The 17,362-nt window shown below is 45.0% G+C and overlaps 1 protein-coding gene across 6 annotated transcripts in view; it reads left to right on the plus strand.

Moving 5' to 3' along the window:
* Positions 1-10,650, plus strand: part of TACC1 (transforming acidic coiled-coil containing protein 1) — a 108,447-nt gene extending 97,797 nt beyond the window's left edge. For all 6 annotated transcript variants that reach the window (XM_082863715.1, XM_082863713.1, XM_082863712.1 and 3 more), the window contains 7 exons: positions 1,377-1,502; positions 4,016-4,092; positions 5,462-5,505; positions 6,723-6,883; positions 7,650-7,756; positions 8,650-8,770; positions 9,845-10,650. In XM_082863715.1, the coding sequence (XP_082719841.1) occupies positions 1,377-1,502; positions 4,016-4,092; positions 5,462-5,505; positions 6,723-6,883; positions 7,650-7,756; positions 8,650-8,770; positions 9,845-9,913 (705 nt within the window). In that variant the 3' untranslated portion in view covers positions 9,914-10,650. The remainder of the gene's footprint in view (positions 1-1,376; positions 1,503-4,015; positions 4,093-5,461; positions 5,506-6,722; positions 6,884-7,649; positions 7,757-8,649; positions 8,771-9,844) is intronic.
* The last annotated feature ends 6,712 nt before the right edge of the window (positions 10,651-17,362 follow it).

Genomic DNA, 17,362 nt, shown 5'->3' on the forward strand with positions numbered 1-17,362 from the left:
GTTAGGGCTGCCGGCCCCTAGTAGCTTCTGGCTCTGGTGATGGAGCTCCCCCAGGAAAGAAGGTGTTTCTGGGGGGCCTCGGGCTTCTGTCAGCATGGTGGGCTGGCCTCCCCCAGATGGTGCTGGAACAGGCGCTGCCGGCTCGTGGCTTTTGCGTTTTCCCTTTTCTGTGGCCTCAGCCAGGGGTTTGTCTATTGGACCCTTGCTGAGGGCAGTGAAGATCAGGTAAAATTTATGTGCGTGTTCTTGAGCATTTTCTAGAGAGAGGGTGAGTCCGTAATGACCCTGCAAAGTTTAAAAACCACTGGTCTACATTGACCTTGGACTTCCTGTTCAAGCTCGATTCAAACAAGATACCAGAGCCCAATTGATTGCAGTCAGTAACTAATCAGTTATGCTGACATTGAAGATTATTAAGATTATTCCCTAATCCTAACCCTAACTCTAATAATTTTTTTAAAAAAAGATTCCCAGGTCACCTTGGCGGGCATTTTGGGTGTTATTAGATCAGCTTTTTCTCCCATTTGTACAGAAAGTTAACATAGGTGGGAGGAAATAACCCCCAAAAATGCTTTTTAGGAAAAAAAATGCTACAAAGCCCACGTTCTTGTGAAAAACAAAATCGTAACTGAATGTGGCTCCCGGGAACCCAGGTTTATGGCAAAAATCAATCTGGTACCTCAGAAGGTGACATGTTGACGGAAGGGAACTGAAAACTCAGTGTCAGGAAGACCCAGGACATGGAAATGCAGCCCAGACCCTGGCGTCTGTGCACGTGACAACATCGCTGGGTCTCCGTGTGCCAGCCCTCGGGGCCACTGAAATTCCCTGTGATCCTGAACCATCCCGGGGTGGGGTCAGAGTTCACATATATTTGCCATTTCTACCTGCTTAGGCCTGAAAGTCATTTTAGAAACATTTCCATCCAAAGTGGCCAAATAATAGTACACACAAAGCATCTATATGTAAAAAGGTTGACACTTTTCTGGAAATTTATTTACGTGGAACACATCATCCCCAGAGATCCGCAGGTTCACGAGACATTAACCACAGATGGTTTTCTCTTTTATGCACATGACTCTCTGGTGACTGACCTCTATAATTACACTGTCTCCTTTTTGGACGAGAAGAAAACTTCTCTAGGCCATCCGTTAATACAGAAGCTAAGACCTCCCTGATATTCATTAGAACGGGTTTTCCTTCAGATCGTACTGTAACTAGGTGTTTTCTTTTTAAGCTTCCCCTGCTGTTTTTTCCCCTTGAAACGTGTTTTTTAAAGGGTGTGATCGGTTTCTTCAGGAGGAAGTTATCAGAGGATATTTGGGGTTAAGAAGCTGAAGAGCGGACGTCTTAACCTGTGCCCTCTCCCCCAACAGGCACTGCTGGAGTCCCTGGGGGAGAAGGGCCCTGTGTCCGTGGCCTGTGGAGGGGAGAGCCCGCTGGACGGCATCTGCCTCAGTGAATCAGACAAGACCGCCGTGCTCACCCTGATACGAGAAGAGGTAAAGGCTTCCTCGCTGTGTCCACTTCTGGCTCCGTTTCTTTGTAAAGCCCGTGTGCCAGTGGGTAGCTTCCATCTCTGCTGGCTTGAGTTCTTTCTCCCCGGCTGGAAGTCCCTGTTTCCTCCACTTGTAGCTCGTATCAAGGGCTCCCTGTAAAACGCCTCGCTGGAGCTGGATTCCTGGCCTCCTGGTATCCAGAGGGCAAAGCTGACGCTTGGAAACGTCCTTGAGAACTTTTGTGCACTTCTTTATCTTTTAGCCCTGAAGTTTTACATACCGCATTTTGCCAACTTTACCCACGTATGTAACTAAATCAGCACTTTCATTTCACAGAGGATATATGCTCCTGCCTAAAAGTTTCTTAAATTCTAGACTTGCAGGAATGTAACATTGTTTCCTACCTTCATCCATTCTTTTTTTTCTTGTTTTTTTTCCTTTCAGAGTTATTTTATTCAGAAACGAGCAATTATAAATATACATGTCTTTTCTTCCCTCTTTTAGACAAATGGTAGAATACTGCATATACCATTCTGTACCTTACTTTTCTCACTTAAAATACATCATGGTGATCATTCCATATTAGTATTTAATGCATGCCTACTTCTTTGTCTTTTTATAAATTTATTTATTTATTATTATTTTATTTATTTTATCGATTTATTTTTTTGGCTGCATTGGGTCTTTGTTGCTGCGCGCGGGCTTTCTCTAGTTGCAGCGAGCAGGGGCTACTCTTCATTGCGGTGTGTGGGCTTCTCATTGCAGTGGCTTCTCTTGTTGCAGAGTATGGGCTCTAGGCACACGGGCTTCAGTAGTTGCCGCACGCAGGCTCAGTCGTTGTGGCGCACGGGCTTAGTTGCTCCACAGCATATGGGATCTTCCCAGACCAGGGTTCGAACCCGTGTCCCCTGCATTGGCAGGCAGATTCTTAACCACTGCGCCACCAGGGAAGCCCGCATGCCTACTTCTTTTTCACATCTGTATAGTGTCCCACAGCCAAATTGGGTCATCAGGGACTTAAGTTCTTGCCATTTCATCCTCAGTGTACTGGCCTGTCCGCTTCAATGTCATAGGTCAGCTCCCCTCATGGTCCTAAGATGGCTGCTGCAGCTCCATGCTTCACACTGCAGACATCAATGCCTAGCATTAGAAAACGTCTAATTCTCGCCATTCACCTCTCTTTAGGAGCACAGTCCTCTTTTTTAGGACTTTCCCAAAAGTCCCCAGCAGACTTCCTCTCACATCTTAATGCCTATAATCCCTTCATCGATTCTTTAATTAAAGAACTCAACTCTCGAATCCCTGTATCGTGTTTATTGAACATCTTCTGTTCAAAATAGATCTCTGCTAGGCCTTTCCTGGGTGATCTGGAAAATATGAAAGATACTGTTAGCTACCATTAGTTACCTCCCTCCTCTGTTGTGTTTCTCTGCTGTAGTTTATGTGTTTGGTTTGTGTGTTTCTTGATGATTCCACCTTTTTTTTTTAAGAAGGTAATTCCCTCCGTGTAGTGACTTATATAATTTTTATAACATAATGAGAGTGGTTAAGTACCTCTGACCTAGGTCTTTCGAACTGTTAAAACATAGCAATAAGTTAGTAATTAGGGGTGTCAGCTAGTCCTGTTGTCAAAACAGGTGCTGTGGTAAGGAGGCCCCTACAAAATCCTGTAAATGAGAAAAATGACCTTTTCTTTCTCCTGAGAGTTAAAACTCTAAGAGGACCACCAGATGCATCGAAGATGTGCCTGATCCCCTGAAGCAGACAGGTTGGCTTCTAGTTCTTGAGATCCTGATAGATGGCACCAAAATAAAGATTGTACCAACTAGAAAGAAGCACAGAGAAGTATAATCACAGGAGAACGATAGGTGCCCATCTGAGCTCTGTGCAGGGCAAGTGGCATTTGAGGCCATGAATTTAGAGTGTTTCTCTCAGGTTAGCACGAGCCTCCCAAACGCAGCAATATGGGTTCTGGTCCGGCGAGTAAGATCTTGCCAACGGTGAGATGGATGCCTCTGCCCGGAGGAACGTCGGGGCCCTATTCTGACCCAATCCGAAATCTCTGCAGAATGAGACTGTCCGGCCAGGCCAACGTCCCCCGCTCTGATTTGGTGGCAGTTTCATTTCTCAGCCTAGTTAAATTGGTGCTGTGGCGTCGCCCTTGGTTAAGATGAGTCTCTGCCAGACAGATGGCTCAGCTGTTGGCGTCCTGACCCAGCAGGGTTCTGGGCCGATAGCCAGACCCCGGACCGAGCTGGAGATGGTAATAACCACTTGCAGCTTTCCTGGGAGAGGTTCTGGTCACCTTCATCCCGGTGATCGCGTTCCAGCATCCTCTGCAGCCGAGAGCATCTCCCCAGTGTCGTGAGCATTAGACACAGATGGTGAGGGTTTTTTATTCCTAATGTAGATCGACTGCCTTCAGATGGACCTGGTCGTGTGTTGTTTTCAGGCTCTAGTCTTAAATTCAAGACATTGAGTAGGTGAAACCAAGCTTTATCTCCACTATAATCTAGATAATCACTAAAGAGATGGAAGCAAACGAATGGAAGAAAAAATACGAAGAAACCCGACAAGAAGTCTTGGAGATGAGGTTAGACTGGAGGTTTGGGGGAGGGGTGGGTACCTTTATGCATTTTTAGATTTAATACAAAGGAAGTGATGACAGTATTTGCTTACACAGAACCAGCTGTTGAGAACTCCAGGGCTTTGCTCTTTGCACCTTGATTTGTGACTGATGGTGTCATTTCCTGAGGATTGCCGACCAGTTATTGTATTCAAATGCTGTAGCTCATTTTGGGTTGTTCAGAACATTGCAAATAAGCAGAACCCACATAATTCTTGTCTTTTGAAAAGACCAATTTGTGCAAAAATATCCATGTGATATTTGATATAATAACAGAAATACAGAGATTTATTGACATACTCAATTATGGAAACACTATAATTTCTAAAACGAATTATACGTGGTAGCTTCAGATTTCACAACCACGGAATAGATTATAAAAAGCATGTTAACAGGAAACAAAACTGACTTTACACTGAAATCTTTTTATTTTTGCTGCTCACTCCCTAGAGTTAGGAGCTGTGAAATAACCAAAGATGGCATCACAGACTGGGGAGCATAACTAATTTATAAACTGTGCAGTCGGCACTTGAATGACTAAGAAACATTTTAAATATGTCCACTCTAATTTGTGGCTCTTGTATTATTTGGTTTTTTGAGCATTTACCGGGTGTAAGTCCCTGTGCTGGCATGGTGGGGAGGACGGCACGGCCCCTGACCTTGGGGCGCTTACAGCAGCCATCGTAAGAACTTGGATGCCGGGTCAGCGTGATGGGCGCCACCCGTGAGGGGCAGGGGAGTGGTCACTTCTCACGATGGGGGATGAGGTCACAGGGAGGGGCACCCGTCACGGGGCAGGATCAGGAAAGCACTGCACTTCCCTAAAAGAAAGGTTAACATGACATGGCAATCTTTAAACCTCTTTGGATAACTAAAATACTTCTGGAATTAGGACAATCAAATAAAACCCGGATCTGAATCAGAGGGGACCCACTACCTGTAAGAGTGGTTTGGGGCCAGGGGAAGCCTGAACTCAGGTCAGGTGTCTCAGGAAGAGCCCCAAGAATGTCATTAACTTATTTTGTAAAAGATTCCCTTCTCTAAGCAGAATTCACGTACTGCCTTGGGGTCATTCACGCAAGTGCAAAGAAAAGGTGGAGGCAGTTGTTTCTGTAAATAGAACAAAAACCTGGTTAAACAAAATCTCAAGAAAAACCTTTCTGAACATTAACAAATCTTAGTTTAAGCGTCAAAAAAGGAGAGCCCCAAAGCAGGTAACTGGGTTATGTAAGTTTGTCAGTACATGTTAACGTGTTTAATTGTTTGGGGCAGCGTTTCTCCAACTTCCATTGTTAATGAAATTCTCTTCTGATAAGAGTTTGTTTGTTTGTTTAAGGAAAATTGTGGCTGAGTATGAGAAGACCATTGCCCAAATGATCGGTAAGGAAGTTTTTTTCTAGGGTACGAGCCGTGGGATCCAAAGGTGACCTTCAAATCAGAATATAAATGTCAGTTTGTCCATCCCGGAGATACAAGCGATTCTTATTATTTGCAGTAGTTGATGAAGTTGCCCAAACACTGAATTAGCCGATACTGAATCACTGATCCTCAGGAAAGCTTGCCTCAGGGGTGTTTCTGTCTAAAGGCACCTTATTTAAGGTATACTGTTGACTCATTAACGTTGAGCTCACGGCCAGTTCATGCCAGTTCATGCCAGGACAGAGCTCATCTCACACGTGTTTTCCCCCTAAGACACCTCCAGCCCTGTGGCTCTTAGGACACGAGACAGCCCTGCGGTCTAGGCTTGGGGCCCATTTCAAAATCCCCAACAGGAAGCACAGAAATGCCAAAAACGTGGCCCTAAGTAGACTGAAAAGGACACTTGTTTGCAGCATGAAACGAGGCAGAGCATCGCCTTGTCCAGCTTCAGCCGAGAGCGTGCCCGGCAGGTGACTCCAGTTCTCTGCTGTTCCACGCGTGTCCCCGAACGGCCGGGGCCCACCACACATACTGACTTGGGCGCTACACATAGAAATAGCGAGCAGGGAATCTGCAGATAGTGGGGATCAGTGTCGTTAGGTTCCTTTTAGAGGACGGCAGACACTCGAGTTCCAGCACCAGGGTGGGCGGCCTCACCTCGTCCTTCGTACCCCCGGGGGGACGTCTCTGCTCTATGCAGCGGCCCCACTCCGCTGCAGGTGGTGCTTTCCCTGCGCCAGACCCATCGATGCCTTTAGAAAAGGACAGTGCTTCACCCTCCTGCATTGCATTTAGAATCTCTTGTAGCCTCTGTTGTAAGGACCGACTCCCTAAGTCAGTCAGGTCTTCCTGCATTAACTTAGGCGGCGAGATGGTATTTTCTGCCGTCCGCATCACCTGACGCCTGGGTAGACGCACGGCTCACACCCTCAGCTCCTCTGGGTCTCCACTCCCATCTGTCCTCTGGCAGAGACTGCTCACCCCTCTTTCCCGGCTGTGTCTCCCCCGCCCCGACCTGTCACCATGTCTCCCCCGCCAGAAAGTCAGTCCTTGAGGGTGGAACCTTTGTTACCTTACCTGCTGGGTTCCCCGACCCAGCGTACTGCCTGGTGGCTCGGGAGGGCGGCCGTGTGCTGTGTGTTGAGAGAACATGCGTTGCTTCTGATCATGACTCACAGAAGATGAACAGAGGACGAGTATGACCTCTCAGAAGAGCTTCCAGCAGCTGACCATGGAGAAGGAGCAGGCCCTGGCCGACCTAAACTCGGTGGAAAGGTCCCTCTCCGACCTGTTCAGGAGATACGAGAACCTGAAAGGCGTCCTGGAAGGGTTCAAGAAGGTAACCCGTCCTTTGCCTTCTGCCTCCCTGGTGGTGTGTCTTCTTGATAATGGGTCTTCAAACGCACGTGCCAGAGGTGCAGGTGGCCTAGAAACAGGGAATCGGGGCCCCTGGGTGGCGTGTCTTGGTCATTCCTCCCCTGGGTCAGGTCAGGAAGCCTTGGACACGACCAGAGTGTGGCACGGAGTGTAAGAACCGTGGGACCCTCAGACTTAGGAGAATTCTAGAAATGTTCTTTTTGATTATTCACCAATTTAATGTTAGTAAAAGTAAAAGGGAGTCAAGCCATAGCACTGAAAAATACAGGCTGCATATTCTGGAAGAAAGTAGGTGTAAAGTTTCAAATTTAGTGTAAGTGGGCATATTGATTTGATCTGGTTGTACACCATCACTAAGACACATTTATAGCAGTGAACACTCTTTTCTTTTTCTCATATTAACCATAAAAATGACTGTCCGGTTTGTCTAAAATGGGGATCAGATTGCCCTTCAGTTTTGAATATCTGCCCTTCCTAAAGCAGGTGTGTCAGTGGAACTTACTGTATGACTTGAAAGTTAATACATGAAGAAGTTATCTACAGTTTCTTCAGTGAGAATTATTTGTGCCTGTTTCAAACTACCATGGAGTCTTATTTGGAGGCATCTGAATATATTAGGTTTTTTCATTTTTTTTTTTTTAATGAAAACCCTGATATGTGGCATGTTACTAGTAGAAGGAAAACAAAATGACTTGTTTCTTTCATTTTAAATTGTCGCTTGGGAACAGAATGAAGAAGCCTTGAAAAAATGTGCTCAGGATTACTTAGCCAGAGTTAAACAAGAGGAGCAGCGGTACCAGGCCCTGAAAGTCCACGCGGAGGAAAAACTGGACAAGTAAGAGCTTGTGCATGAGAATTTCACTTTTCGTGATGTTGTGGGAAGATGGACAGACGAGAAAAAAAAAATCACTACTTTGCAATTCCAGGTTGCACTTGTGTGTACCTGGGTGTCTTATTTAGTTTTTTGAACAGGTGGACTCTTCACAAGGTTCAGACATTAAAAAGAATAAAAAAATACAGTCTCTCCCTCCCACTCTCTCCCCCTCCCAATGGGTTCCCACCTCTTTCCTCACCCCAGGAAATCATTCTTTTATCCTTCCAGACCTCCTTTTCCCCCTTCTTTTCCCCCCACCCCAGCTGTATTGAGCTATAATTGACATAAGACATTGTGTAAGTTTAAGGTGTACAACACTGATTTGATACATTTACATACGTATCACCATAGAGTTAGCTAATGCGCCATCATGTCACATAATTACCATTTTTTTAATGTGAGAATCTCCTTTTTTAATGGAGATGTTTAATTAATAAAGTTGCTTGTAGGTCTGTGTTTCATAGATGCCAGTGGTTAGTATCCTGACTCATTGGCTGTGTTAATCCACAGAGATCCTACCTGTTGTTGTACTGGGTTAAAAAAAATCTAAGATTGTTGTAGAAGCTGTCATGTGATTCTGTTTTCTGGTGGCATGTGAATGTTGAAGGGTCCCGTGTACCTTTAAGGTCGATTCTGCCATTGGTTTGCATCATGGAAATCTCCTTAGCAGTTGTGTGTAAATTGAATTTTTATAAATTAAAATTGAATTATATAGCTCACCAATTCCTCTTTTTCCTCTGTGGTGGAGTCAGTTCTCCTAGTTCTGTGTCACAGGTGTCAGCGGTTAGCATCCCGATCGTGAGCCGCGACTGATGACCAACCATGTGCTTTTTGTCCCTTCGTTCCATAAACAGAGCCAATGAGGAGATTGCTCAGGTTCGAACAAAAGCAAAGGCTGAGAGCGCCGCTCTCCACGCTGGGCTCCGGAAGGAGCAGATGAAGGTGGAGTCCCTGGAAAGGGCCCTTCAGCAGAAGGTAAGAGGGGACCCACCGAGACCTTTGTTTTTCCTCCTCGGCTGCAGCTCCCATGTCGTCTGGATGAAAGGGGCTTATCTCTGCGCAGACGCTTCAATCCAGCTCCTTTGGGAAGTGACTCAGGTGGCAGCAGATACTCCCAGGTGTATTAGTGGGACCTGGCCACAGGCAGGGTACAGAGAGGAGGTTGCATTAACTGAAGCTCAGAGGACCAAACGCTTAGGCTCCGAAGCTACCTATTTTCTCTTTCCGTTTTGTTTTTTTCTGTAATATAATATGTGAAGCCATCTTCCGCCTTCATCGCAATTTTCCCCTCCAGGGGGACATTTGGCAACGTCTGGGGGTATATTTGGTTGTCACGACTGGGAGATGTTACAGGCATCTAGTGGGTAGAGGCCAGAGGTGCTGCTAAACACCCTATGGTGCACAGGGTGCTCCCCACACCAAGACTGGCCCTGCCCAGATGTGGTCGAGAAACTCTGCTACAGAAGTAAAAATCAGTGGTGATAACGATCCCCATTCTTTTGCTAATTAGTGACTCTTAGACTTCATTTTCTGTGCCTCTAGTGTTTTTCTTACTGTGTCTCCAATCATGTTGTCAGGCCTGTGGCATCCATTCAGCCGGGGCAGGGGGTTTTATCCTGGAGTCTGATAACCCCTAAGACAGTGGCCCCTGGGCTACTTAGACTCTGGAATCCCAGGTCCCTGGGGATGCTCATGGACCAAGTGAGGCCCAGATACTTTTTTTTTTCTTTTTTTTTTTTTTTACAAATACCCCCAAGTAATTCTTATGATAGCAAGGAAGTTTGACAAACAAACTTCAAGGACAGACTTCAGAGGGCCAGTAATTACCCTTACCCCCTACTCAATATAAGCATAACTTTGTGAACACAAGACCATTTCTCAGGGGAGAAGGTATAGAGCTTTCTTTTCTTTAAAGGGTTTCTGGTGTAGAAAAGTTAAGAACCACTGAGTTGGGATGCCTAGGGAGGAGTATAGCCAGTCTGGGGACTATTTCACTGTGATCCGTTATCTCGGGACACAGACTGCATCATCACATCATTTATCTTTCAGAACCAAGAAATTGAAGAACTGACGAAAATCTGTGACGAGCTGATTGCAAAGCTGGGAAAGACGGACTGAGTTTCCCCTGTTAGCTCAGCAGATCTGCATTTTGGCTGCTTCTCTCGTGACCACGATTATCTTGCCTTATCCAGGAATAATTGCCCCTTTGCAGAGAAAAAAAAAAAACCACGGAACTTTACAAAAGCACATACCTACCGCTGCCTGTCCCGCTTTGCTGCCGACGCACCCGCCCGGGAGGCGCCGCTGGAGGATTTACTGCGCAGCCGCTGAACGAGTGGCCTGAGAGTGGCCTGACCGACACGTCGGGCTCAGTGAGTCGGGCTCAGTGAGACAGGCTGCCCAGTCTGGGCGGGATTCTCTATCTTTGGTTTGTTTTAAAGTCATCTTTACTTTCCCCAGGTGCGTTCAGTGTATGATTTTATGGCTACTATTTGGGACCATATCCTGTCCACCACCTGTCTGGTTTTTTAAAAAATTTATTTCATCGTTTACATTTAATTTTCAATATTAGTGGTTTTATTTGAGGAGATGATTTGGCCTATTGTTACTTCCAGTTGAGTACCCATTTATACACACGCGCTCTCTCGCACGCACACACGCATATTTATATATGCTGCTGGGTTTTGTTTTGGTTTTTTTCCCTGAAGCATAATCAAATAAGAACTTCTCTACAGAAGGGCATATTTCCATAAATGTAAAACCCTATTTTGAAACAGAGTCCTTTCTCAGAATGCCGACTTCAGAATTTGGGGGGTTGGGGAGGTGAAGCCCCCAGACTCCATGTCTGGCGTGACTCATAAAAAAACAAAAAAACAGACAGACTCCATGTCTGTCTGTCTGACAGACTCAGGTGTCACATAAGGGAGACTGTTGGCCGTAGTGTCCTGTTGCCCCGTATTTCGATGCTCCTCAGCCTGGATGCAGGCGGCCCCTCTGGAGTTAGTCCTCAGGCCCAGGGCATCTACTTTGTGGGATCCCTCACAGCTGGGGTTCGGCAAGTCTGTCCTAGCGCCATCAGTCTCCTCCGCTTCCATTTGTTGCTCCAAGATGACATTTGCTCTCTATTATCTATTTGGAATATGCAAAGGAAGTCTGCTTGTCAAAGGTTTAGATGATCTTATTTAATTAACCCCATTAGCAATCGTAAGGTGAAGCAAAAGTTGGATTTTTCCAAGTGTGATGCATTGTTCTTCAGACTCTTTTTCCCCAAAGGCAAAAAAAAAAAAAACCTTGCAAACTTAAAGGTAGTAGAATTTTCAACCAAATGGGCAGGAAAAATCGTGCAAGCACTCCAAAAATCAGTGCGTTTTGAATATTTTTAAACCAAGGCCATTCGAAGACTGGAGGAGGGGAGTGCAGGGAGCAGATCCCACTCACAAAACCAAATTCCTCAGGCCGTTCCTGGGCTCCATTCAGAGTGGCGGGGCCCTTAACCCCCAACTGGAAATTTCCCGTGTGAACCCCTCCCACTTGATAGGCGAAACCAAATCCACGCAGGTGTTTTAAAGCACTCTTTTGTCTTAATCTGAACACCCTGAGCGTCTTCACGGTGATACGCATTATCTCCAGTACACGTAAGTTTTCGTACTTTTCTTGTAAAACTACTGCATGACCCAACTTCAGCAATGAATTGTGCCTCGTGGAGACCCGCTCTAGCTCTTTCGAGATGACTTTTTCTTTAGCCGTGTACTGTTCACACGGTTGCAATCTTTAGCTCCAGGGAGGTCAGTAATGTCTTTTAAAGGCAGAAGTCCTGTTTAACCAATATGCATTTCTCACAATTGGTGCTTAGGCTGTATTTTAAAGCCTACCGTCTTAACATTTTGTACAAAGAAAACCAACAACAACAGAAATGATCTGTGTTTGGAGAAGTGATGTGACAATCATTTGGGCCCTGAAAGCAGTCACGGGTTTGACGTGAGTGCCCTGCTACAGCCCTGTCCCTGGAGGAGCAGGTGTCTCCAGGCAGTGTGATTGCGGCCTCTTCCAATCCTCCATGACTAGAGAAACTCATTTTGCGTTTTGCAGAAAGAAACGTTGCTAAACCTTTTTGCTGCTGTGTTTTGGTGACATATCCATGTTTACCTGTTTCGTATTGCTCTGTTTGACTCATGAAAGGCTTAGTATAGAGGTCTCTGTTATAAACCTACAATCCTCTCTTTTAGGCTTCTTGTGTATAAAAAGGGAAGGTAGCTGTGTGTTGAAACAGAGGTGACGACAGTCTTTCCCAAGCACACTGGTGAGCAGAGACCCCTTAAAACTAGACCCTAGGGAGTAAAGTTGCTGCACAAGGAAAACGAAAGGGTCCTTATTCAGTAATACTTGCTACTGGCCTCTCAGCTATGACCATTACAGGGAAATGGTCTTCCTTCTAATTGAACAGATGGATTTTCTCCAACAAGAAGAAACATGGAGCTTGTCCAGCTGGCAGATCAAGAGAATATACTGGGCAAAAAGAAGTATGTTTGTTTATTTTTTAAAAAACATAAGGGGGAGAAAGAAACTTGTAGTAATCTGGAGAGTAAGAATGTGGCCTAGAATTTTGCTTCAAAACATGGGCGGGGCCAAGTTACTCGTAAGCTAGACAGTAATACTCCCCGTGACAAACATGAAGGGAAAATGAGAGGAAGCCACTGGCCTGGACGGTGGTTTGGGAACACGAGTGGTCTTGTTGAGGCTCTGGATCCAGAGCCATGTCCTAAGTTTTTCATTTTGCCAAAGTATAGATGGATAGTCTTTACCTAAAAGTGTTTTAATTGGAGGATCTATTGGAAGACAGACTGCACAGTTTGTCACTTGGTTGGCTAGTCATTTACAGTCAGACCTCCCCAAATTTACTTTATTTGGAGACACTCCTGGAAGCCAGCGACCTGCCCAGACCTTCTGTGAAACCGTCCTGGAAACACCGAGAAGCCCAGTTTGCTTGCGTGGCTTCTAGCATCTTCAGACCTAGTCCAAGTTAGGAAGTGTAGAAGCATGTGATGGTGAAAAACTCTTGAGGACCTGGCAGCCTTCCAAGCTGATATGGAGTCCAAGGGAAGATTTACCTTTCGTCTTGGAGGATGGCTCAAGTTGAATCTTCTTTCCAGCCAGTTACCTTTTTTTACCTGTCCCACACTTTCTGCAACTCTCACACAAATACTTAGATACTTTAGTGAGGGCCTTGGATTCTTACTGACTGATTATAATCCGGCAGAGTAAACTGCCCCAAATGTCCCTGGGCTGACTCAGTGCAGCCAGAGTGAAGCATTTTACTGAATGTTACTTTTGAAAGCATGTTACTTTCATTTTACTGAAAGGTAACAGAGGACTTGATGGCTCTAAAGCTCAAAATGGACTTGTGATGAGCAGGCAGTGGTGCGTCTGCGTGCACTAAATGGAAATGACTCAGCACGTCCTTTTTTAGTGGAGTAAAATCCCTAAAGCTCCCTTTTGTTTTCCTTTGGGTTTTTTGCTGCAGTTGGTAGCCATCTCATGAATTGTCCACAACCGGTGTCTCTCTTTGTAGTTTTGTGACCATGCAGGCTTGCTCTCGGACTTGGGTGGTTTCTTACTTTATCCTCTTGTTGGGAAGAGAGAAACTAGGTGTTTGAAGGATTAAATGATTCAAGCAAAGTGTTTTAGAGTAAAGATGTATATATTCTGAAGAATTTAAAAGATAGATTATTATTTGCTTATTAAAGAACAAATAACAGTCTGGGAATCCCAGAATGTCAAGCCAAAAGTCTATAGGGTCATCTTCTTCAAAGATTTTCATAAAGAAGTATTTTAAGGAGACTTCTGTCTAAAAAGGTTTGACTGGCCTCCAGATTCCAGTGATTTGAAGAAAGCATCTTATCACTCAAACCTTGAGTCTCCCATGTAGTAAAGGCAAAGGAATGGTCATGATAGATCCTTCTGTCTAAGGATCTCCTCTGGAAGATTGTATGAACAATTTCCAGCGCAGACCCACCCCCTAGTGCCCAGAGCTAGCATTCTGGAGACTAAAGATTGCACTTTCCATAGTTTTTTCGTCCAAATGCAATCCCATTTCTGTGCCTCTTAGCATGCAGTTAGATTTGGACAAGCAAGATTCCTAAGGAATGACTTTATTAACTATAATATGGTTACAGCTACTACATATATATATACACATATATATACACACTCTAGTTATAGTTGTACTATGGAGATGTCGCGTGCAATGCTGGCCTGTGACGGCCCGTCTAGTGCCCTGACTCAGCCGGCGGAGACCAGGCCTGGTGCTGAGGTGTGGTCTGAACCTTCCCTGTATCCATTCATCACTTTAGAACCTTGAAGATGCCACTTTCTGTCCCTCTGCCTTTTAGCGGCGTCTGAAATCTGCTCCACAGAGAATCTCCCAGTCACGTTGTTAACTGATGCTCTGTGAATAATTTTCAAGGGGACCTATAAAAATACGAGCTCCAAAACCAGCCCCCGACCCAGTGCAGGAAGGTCTGCAGATTTCACACGCTCAGCCTCAGGCTTGGTCCTTCCCACCCAGCGAGCCAGGATCCAGGCATTTCTTTGAAACCTCAGAGGTAGCAGCAACCTTTTCAGTGTCGCTTTTAGCAAGTGTGTGTTTGCCAATAGATACCCCTGTGTACTAACGTGCCAACAAGTAAATGTTAATTAATTGCACATCTGCTTCCACTGTGTCCCCACGGGTGCCACAAAGTGTGTGAGGAGCCTCGTCCAGAGGAATCTAACGCTGCATTGACTACTGCTATCAGGATTGTGTTGTGTGGAATAAATCATCTACATAAATTTTATATGCACAAGTTATTTCCCTTTTATATGTCAGGTAAATATTTGTAAAAGTTATACTCACACAAATGAAATTATTATAATGATTACTAATATATTTTTTCCATGTTTCATTGCCTGAATAAAAACTGTTTATCACTGTTAGATGTGGCTGTGTGGAGACATTTTTTTCCTGGTTATAAGTCACTTTATCCCCAATTGTGAAAATTCATGACAGCCTCACTTTCATGGGCTCCATATTTCAGTCTAAAAATGCATTTTGTTAGGTGTGTAATTGAAAACAAAACAAACTTTGGAATTCAGACCTTGCCACATAAATTTCCATGCCTTTGCATCTGTGCAAACAAAGTATTTAATTGGGTGCATCTTGGTTTTGCTTAACAGACTGCCTGTCTGCCTTGGCATATTTCAAGTCGTAAGAACCTCAGTCACCCCAAACTTTCCAACTCTTGAAGGACACATGATCAGCCAGAACTGTGTAAACATCGCAGCGCGGCCACAAAACATAGTTGACGTTTTATGTTTCTTCTAGGTTAATACCAGGAAAATTTTTTTCAGTACTAACCAGGCCAAGTCTCCACTTAAGGGGTAGGAGACTGGTCAGGAAATGTCATGCGTTTTATTACAGGAAAAGATAAATTAAGAGGCCAGTTAAGGCTCTATTTACAACTTAGGTGAGGATCCACTAAGGAAAATAAGAGCACTGTTAACTTTCTTACTGTTTCCTACATCGTAAGACATGGCAGCCTCTAAAGTTCTTAAAAAGAGTGTTTCCCAGGGCTTCCCTGGTGGCGCAGTGGTTGAGAGTCCGCCTGCCGATGCGGGGGACACGGGTTCGTGCCCCGGTCTGGGAGGATCCCATATGCCACGGAGCGGCTGGGTCCGTAAGCCATGGCTGCTGAGCCTGCGCGTCTGGAGCCTGTGCTGCGCAGCGGGAGAGGCCACAGCGGTGAGAGGCCCGCGTACCGCAAAAAAAAAAAAAAAGAAAAACAGTGTTTCCCACTAGTGAGCCCACTGAACTGCCTGGAGGGAATCCTGTAAAATGACCAAAGGAGGTGGCACAGCATTTAATAAATTAATAAATACATAATAAATGTAAACTAAGAGAAAATACAGCAGGAAATAGAGTGCATTGCACAAATGAAGGATAAGTATTGCTTTATGAAGTTTGTTTTGGATATAAGTGAATGTGAGCTAGGTGATGAAGAAAAATTAATTTCTTGCTGTGGCTAGTGGTCAAAGCAAGAAAAACTTGGTCTAGTCAACAGAAGTCACTTTGCAATGGAAGACACTGGGGCCCAGAGAGAGCAGTGGTGTGGCCAAGATCACAGAGCTCGAATATTAGTAACATTGTTGCCCTCACTCAAAATGGGCAACAGAATTAATTGCCTCTTAGTAGTCCTTTTGGAACTCTTCAAATCCAAGTTCTCCCAGGTTTGGATAGTATATTTACATCACTTTCTAAGTCTGTAGGCATTTAAGGACCAAAACCAAAGACCTTTTTTCTACATTGATTCATTCATTCATTTACCAAATACTGCATTTGCAGAGTTAAAGTGAACATACAAAAGTTTCTGAGGCTAGTTATATAAAGAGAAATGTTTTGAAGTTTCACTGAAACTTCATTTCAATATAAACAATATGCTAATTAAAACTATGCATGTGAACCCAGGTCTCTTTGATCTCAAATCCCACTCTTCTTAAGGCCAGTATGTGCTGGGCATACATTGGAAAATCGTCCTCAACAGGGCCAAGGATGAACAACTTTTTTTCACTAAATGAATTTTCATGCTCTTTTCTCATCTCAAGTGGGAATATTTAAGTGGATGTCAGAGAAGCCATTGCATAATCATGTCACCAAAGTTTAACAGTGTTAGGAACAGGAAACCTAGTCAAAGATGCATAATTTGTTACTGTACTGGAAAGGCACAGGAAGGGAAATCAAAGCTCCAGTTCTCATTTTTTCCATCCTTGTTTGCGGAACAAGCTTTGGCATGAAGGCTGAGATGCGGTTTCTAGTCCCAGCTTTTGTCAACTGCCTTGGACAGGCCTTTAACACCTTCATTTGGACTGAGGATGCTAGAAGGCCCTTTCCTGTGATTTGCGATTTCACAAGTCTGCCTAAAGTGCTAACTATAAGGCAACAGTCCCCGAGTTTTTCTTTCAAAATCATTCTGAAAACGCCTGTCATGAGATGTTCTGACAGTAGTGGACTTGCCACAAGATGGTGGGTCCACAGGACTTTTTGCTGCGTCCACTGTGGCTACAGCATTTAGAAAAGTGAACGCCAGCCCACATTACCCAGGAAGGGAAGAGGCCTGGGCCCAAGCCCTACACCCACATCCAAGTCCATGCTCTCATTTTCTCTGACGACTGCAGCTCTCTGGACCTCAGTCTTGTCCTCAGGATGGAGAAGCTGGGTTTATCCTGAGGCCTCTCCCAAGAAGTGAGAGTGTCATGTTCCTGGGCCCTTTCCAGATACTTGGACAGCAATACCGTAGACATGAATATCGCTTCCACAAGACTTAAGGCAAGCTGTTAAAAGAGATAGCTTGTGTGCAAGGGAGAAGAGGGTGGGGGGGAATGCCAGCTCCCGGAGTAGAAGGGGAAGTTGCTTCTAAAAGGGAGGGTTTGGGGGCTTCCCTAGTGGCGGAGTGGTTAAGAATTGCCTGCCAATGCAGGGGACACGGGTTAGATCCCTGGTCCGGGAAGATCCCACATGCTGTAGAACAACTACGC

This window comes from Leucopleurus acutus (assembly GCF_964270905.1).
Source record: "Leucopleurus acutus genome assembly, chromosome: 21".
Taxonomy (NCBI): Eukaryota; Metazoa; Chordata; class Mammalia; order Artiodactyla; family Delphinidae; genus Leucopleurus; species Leucopleurus acutus.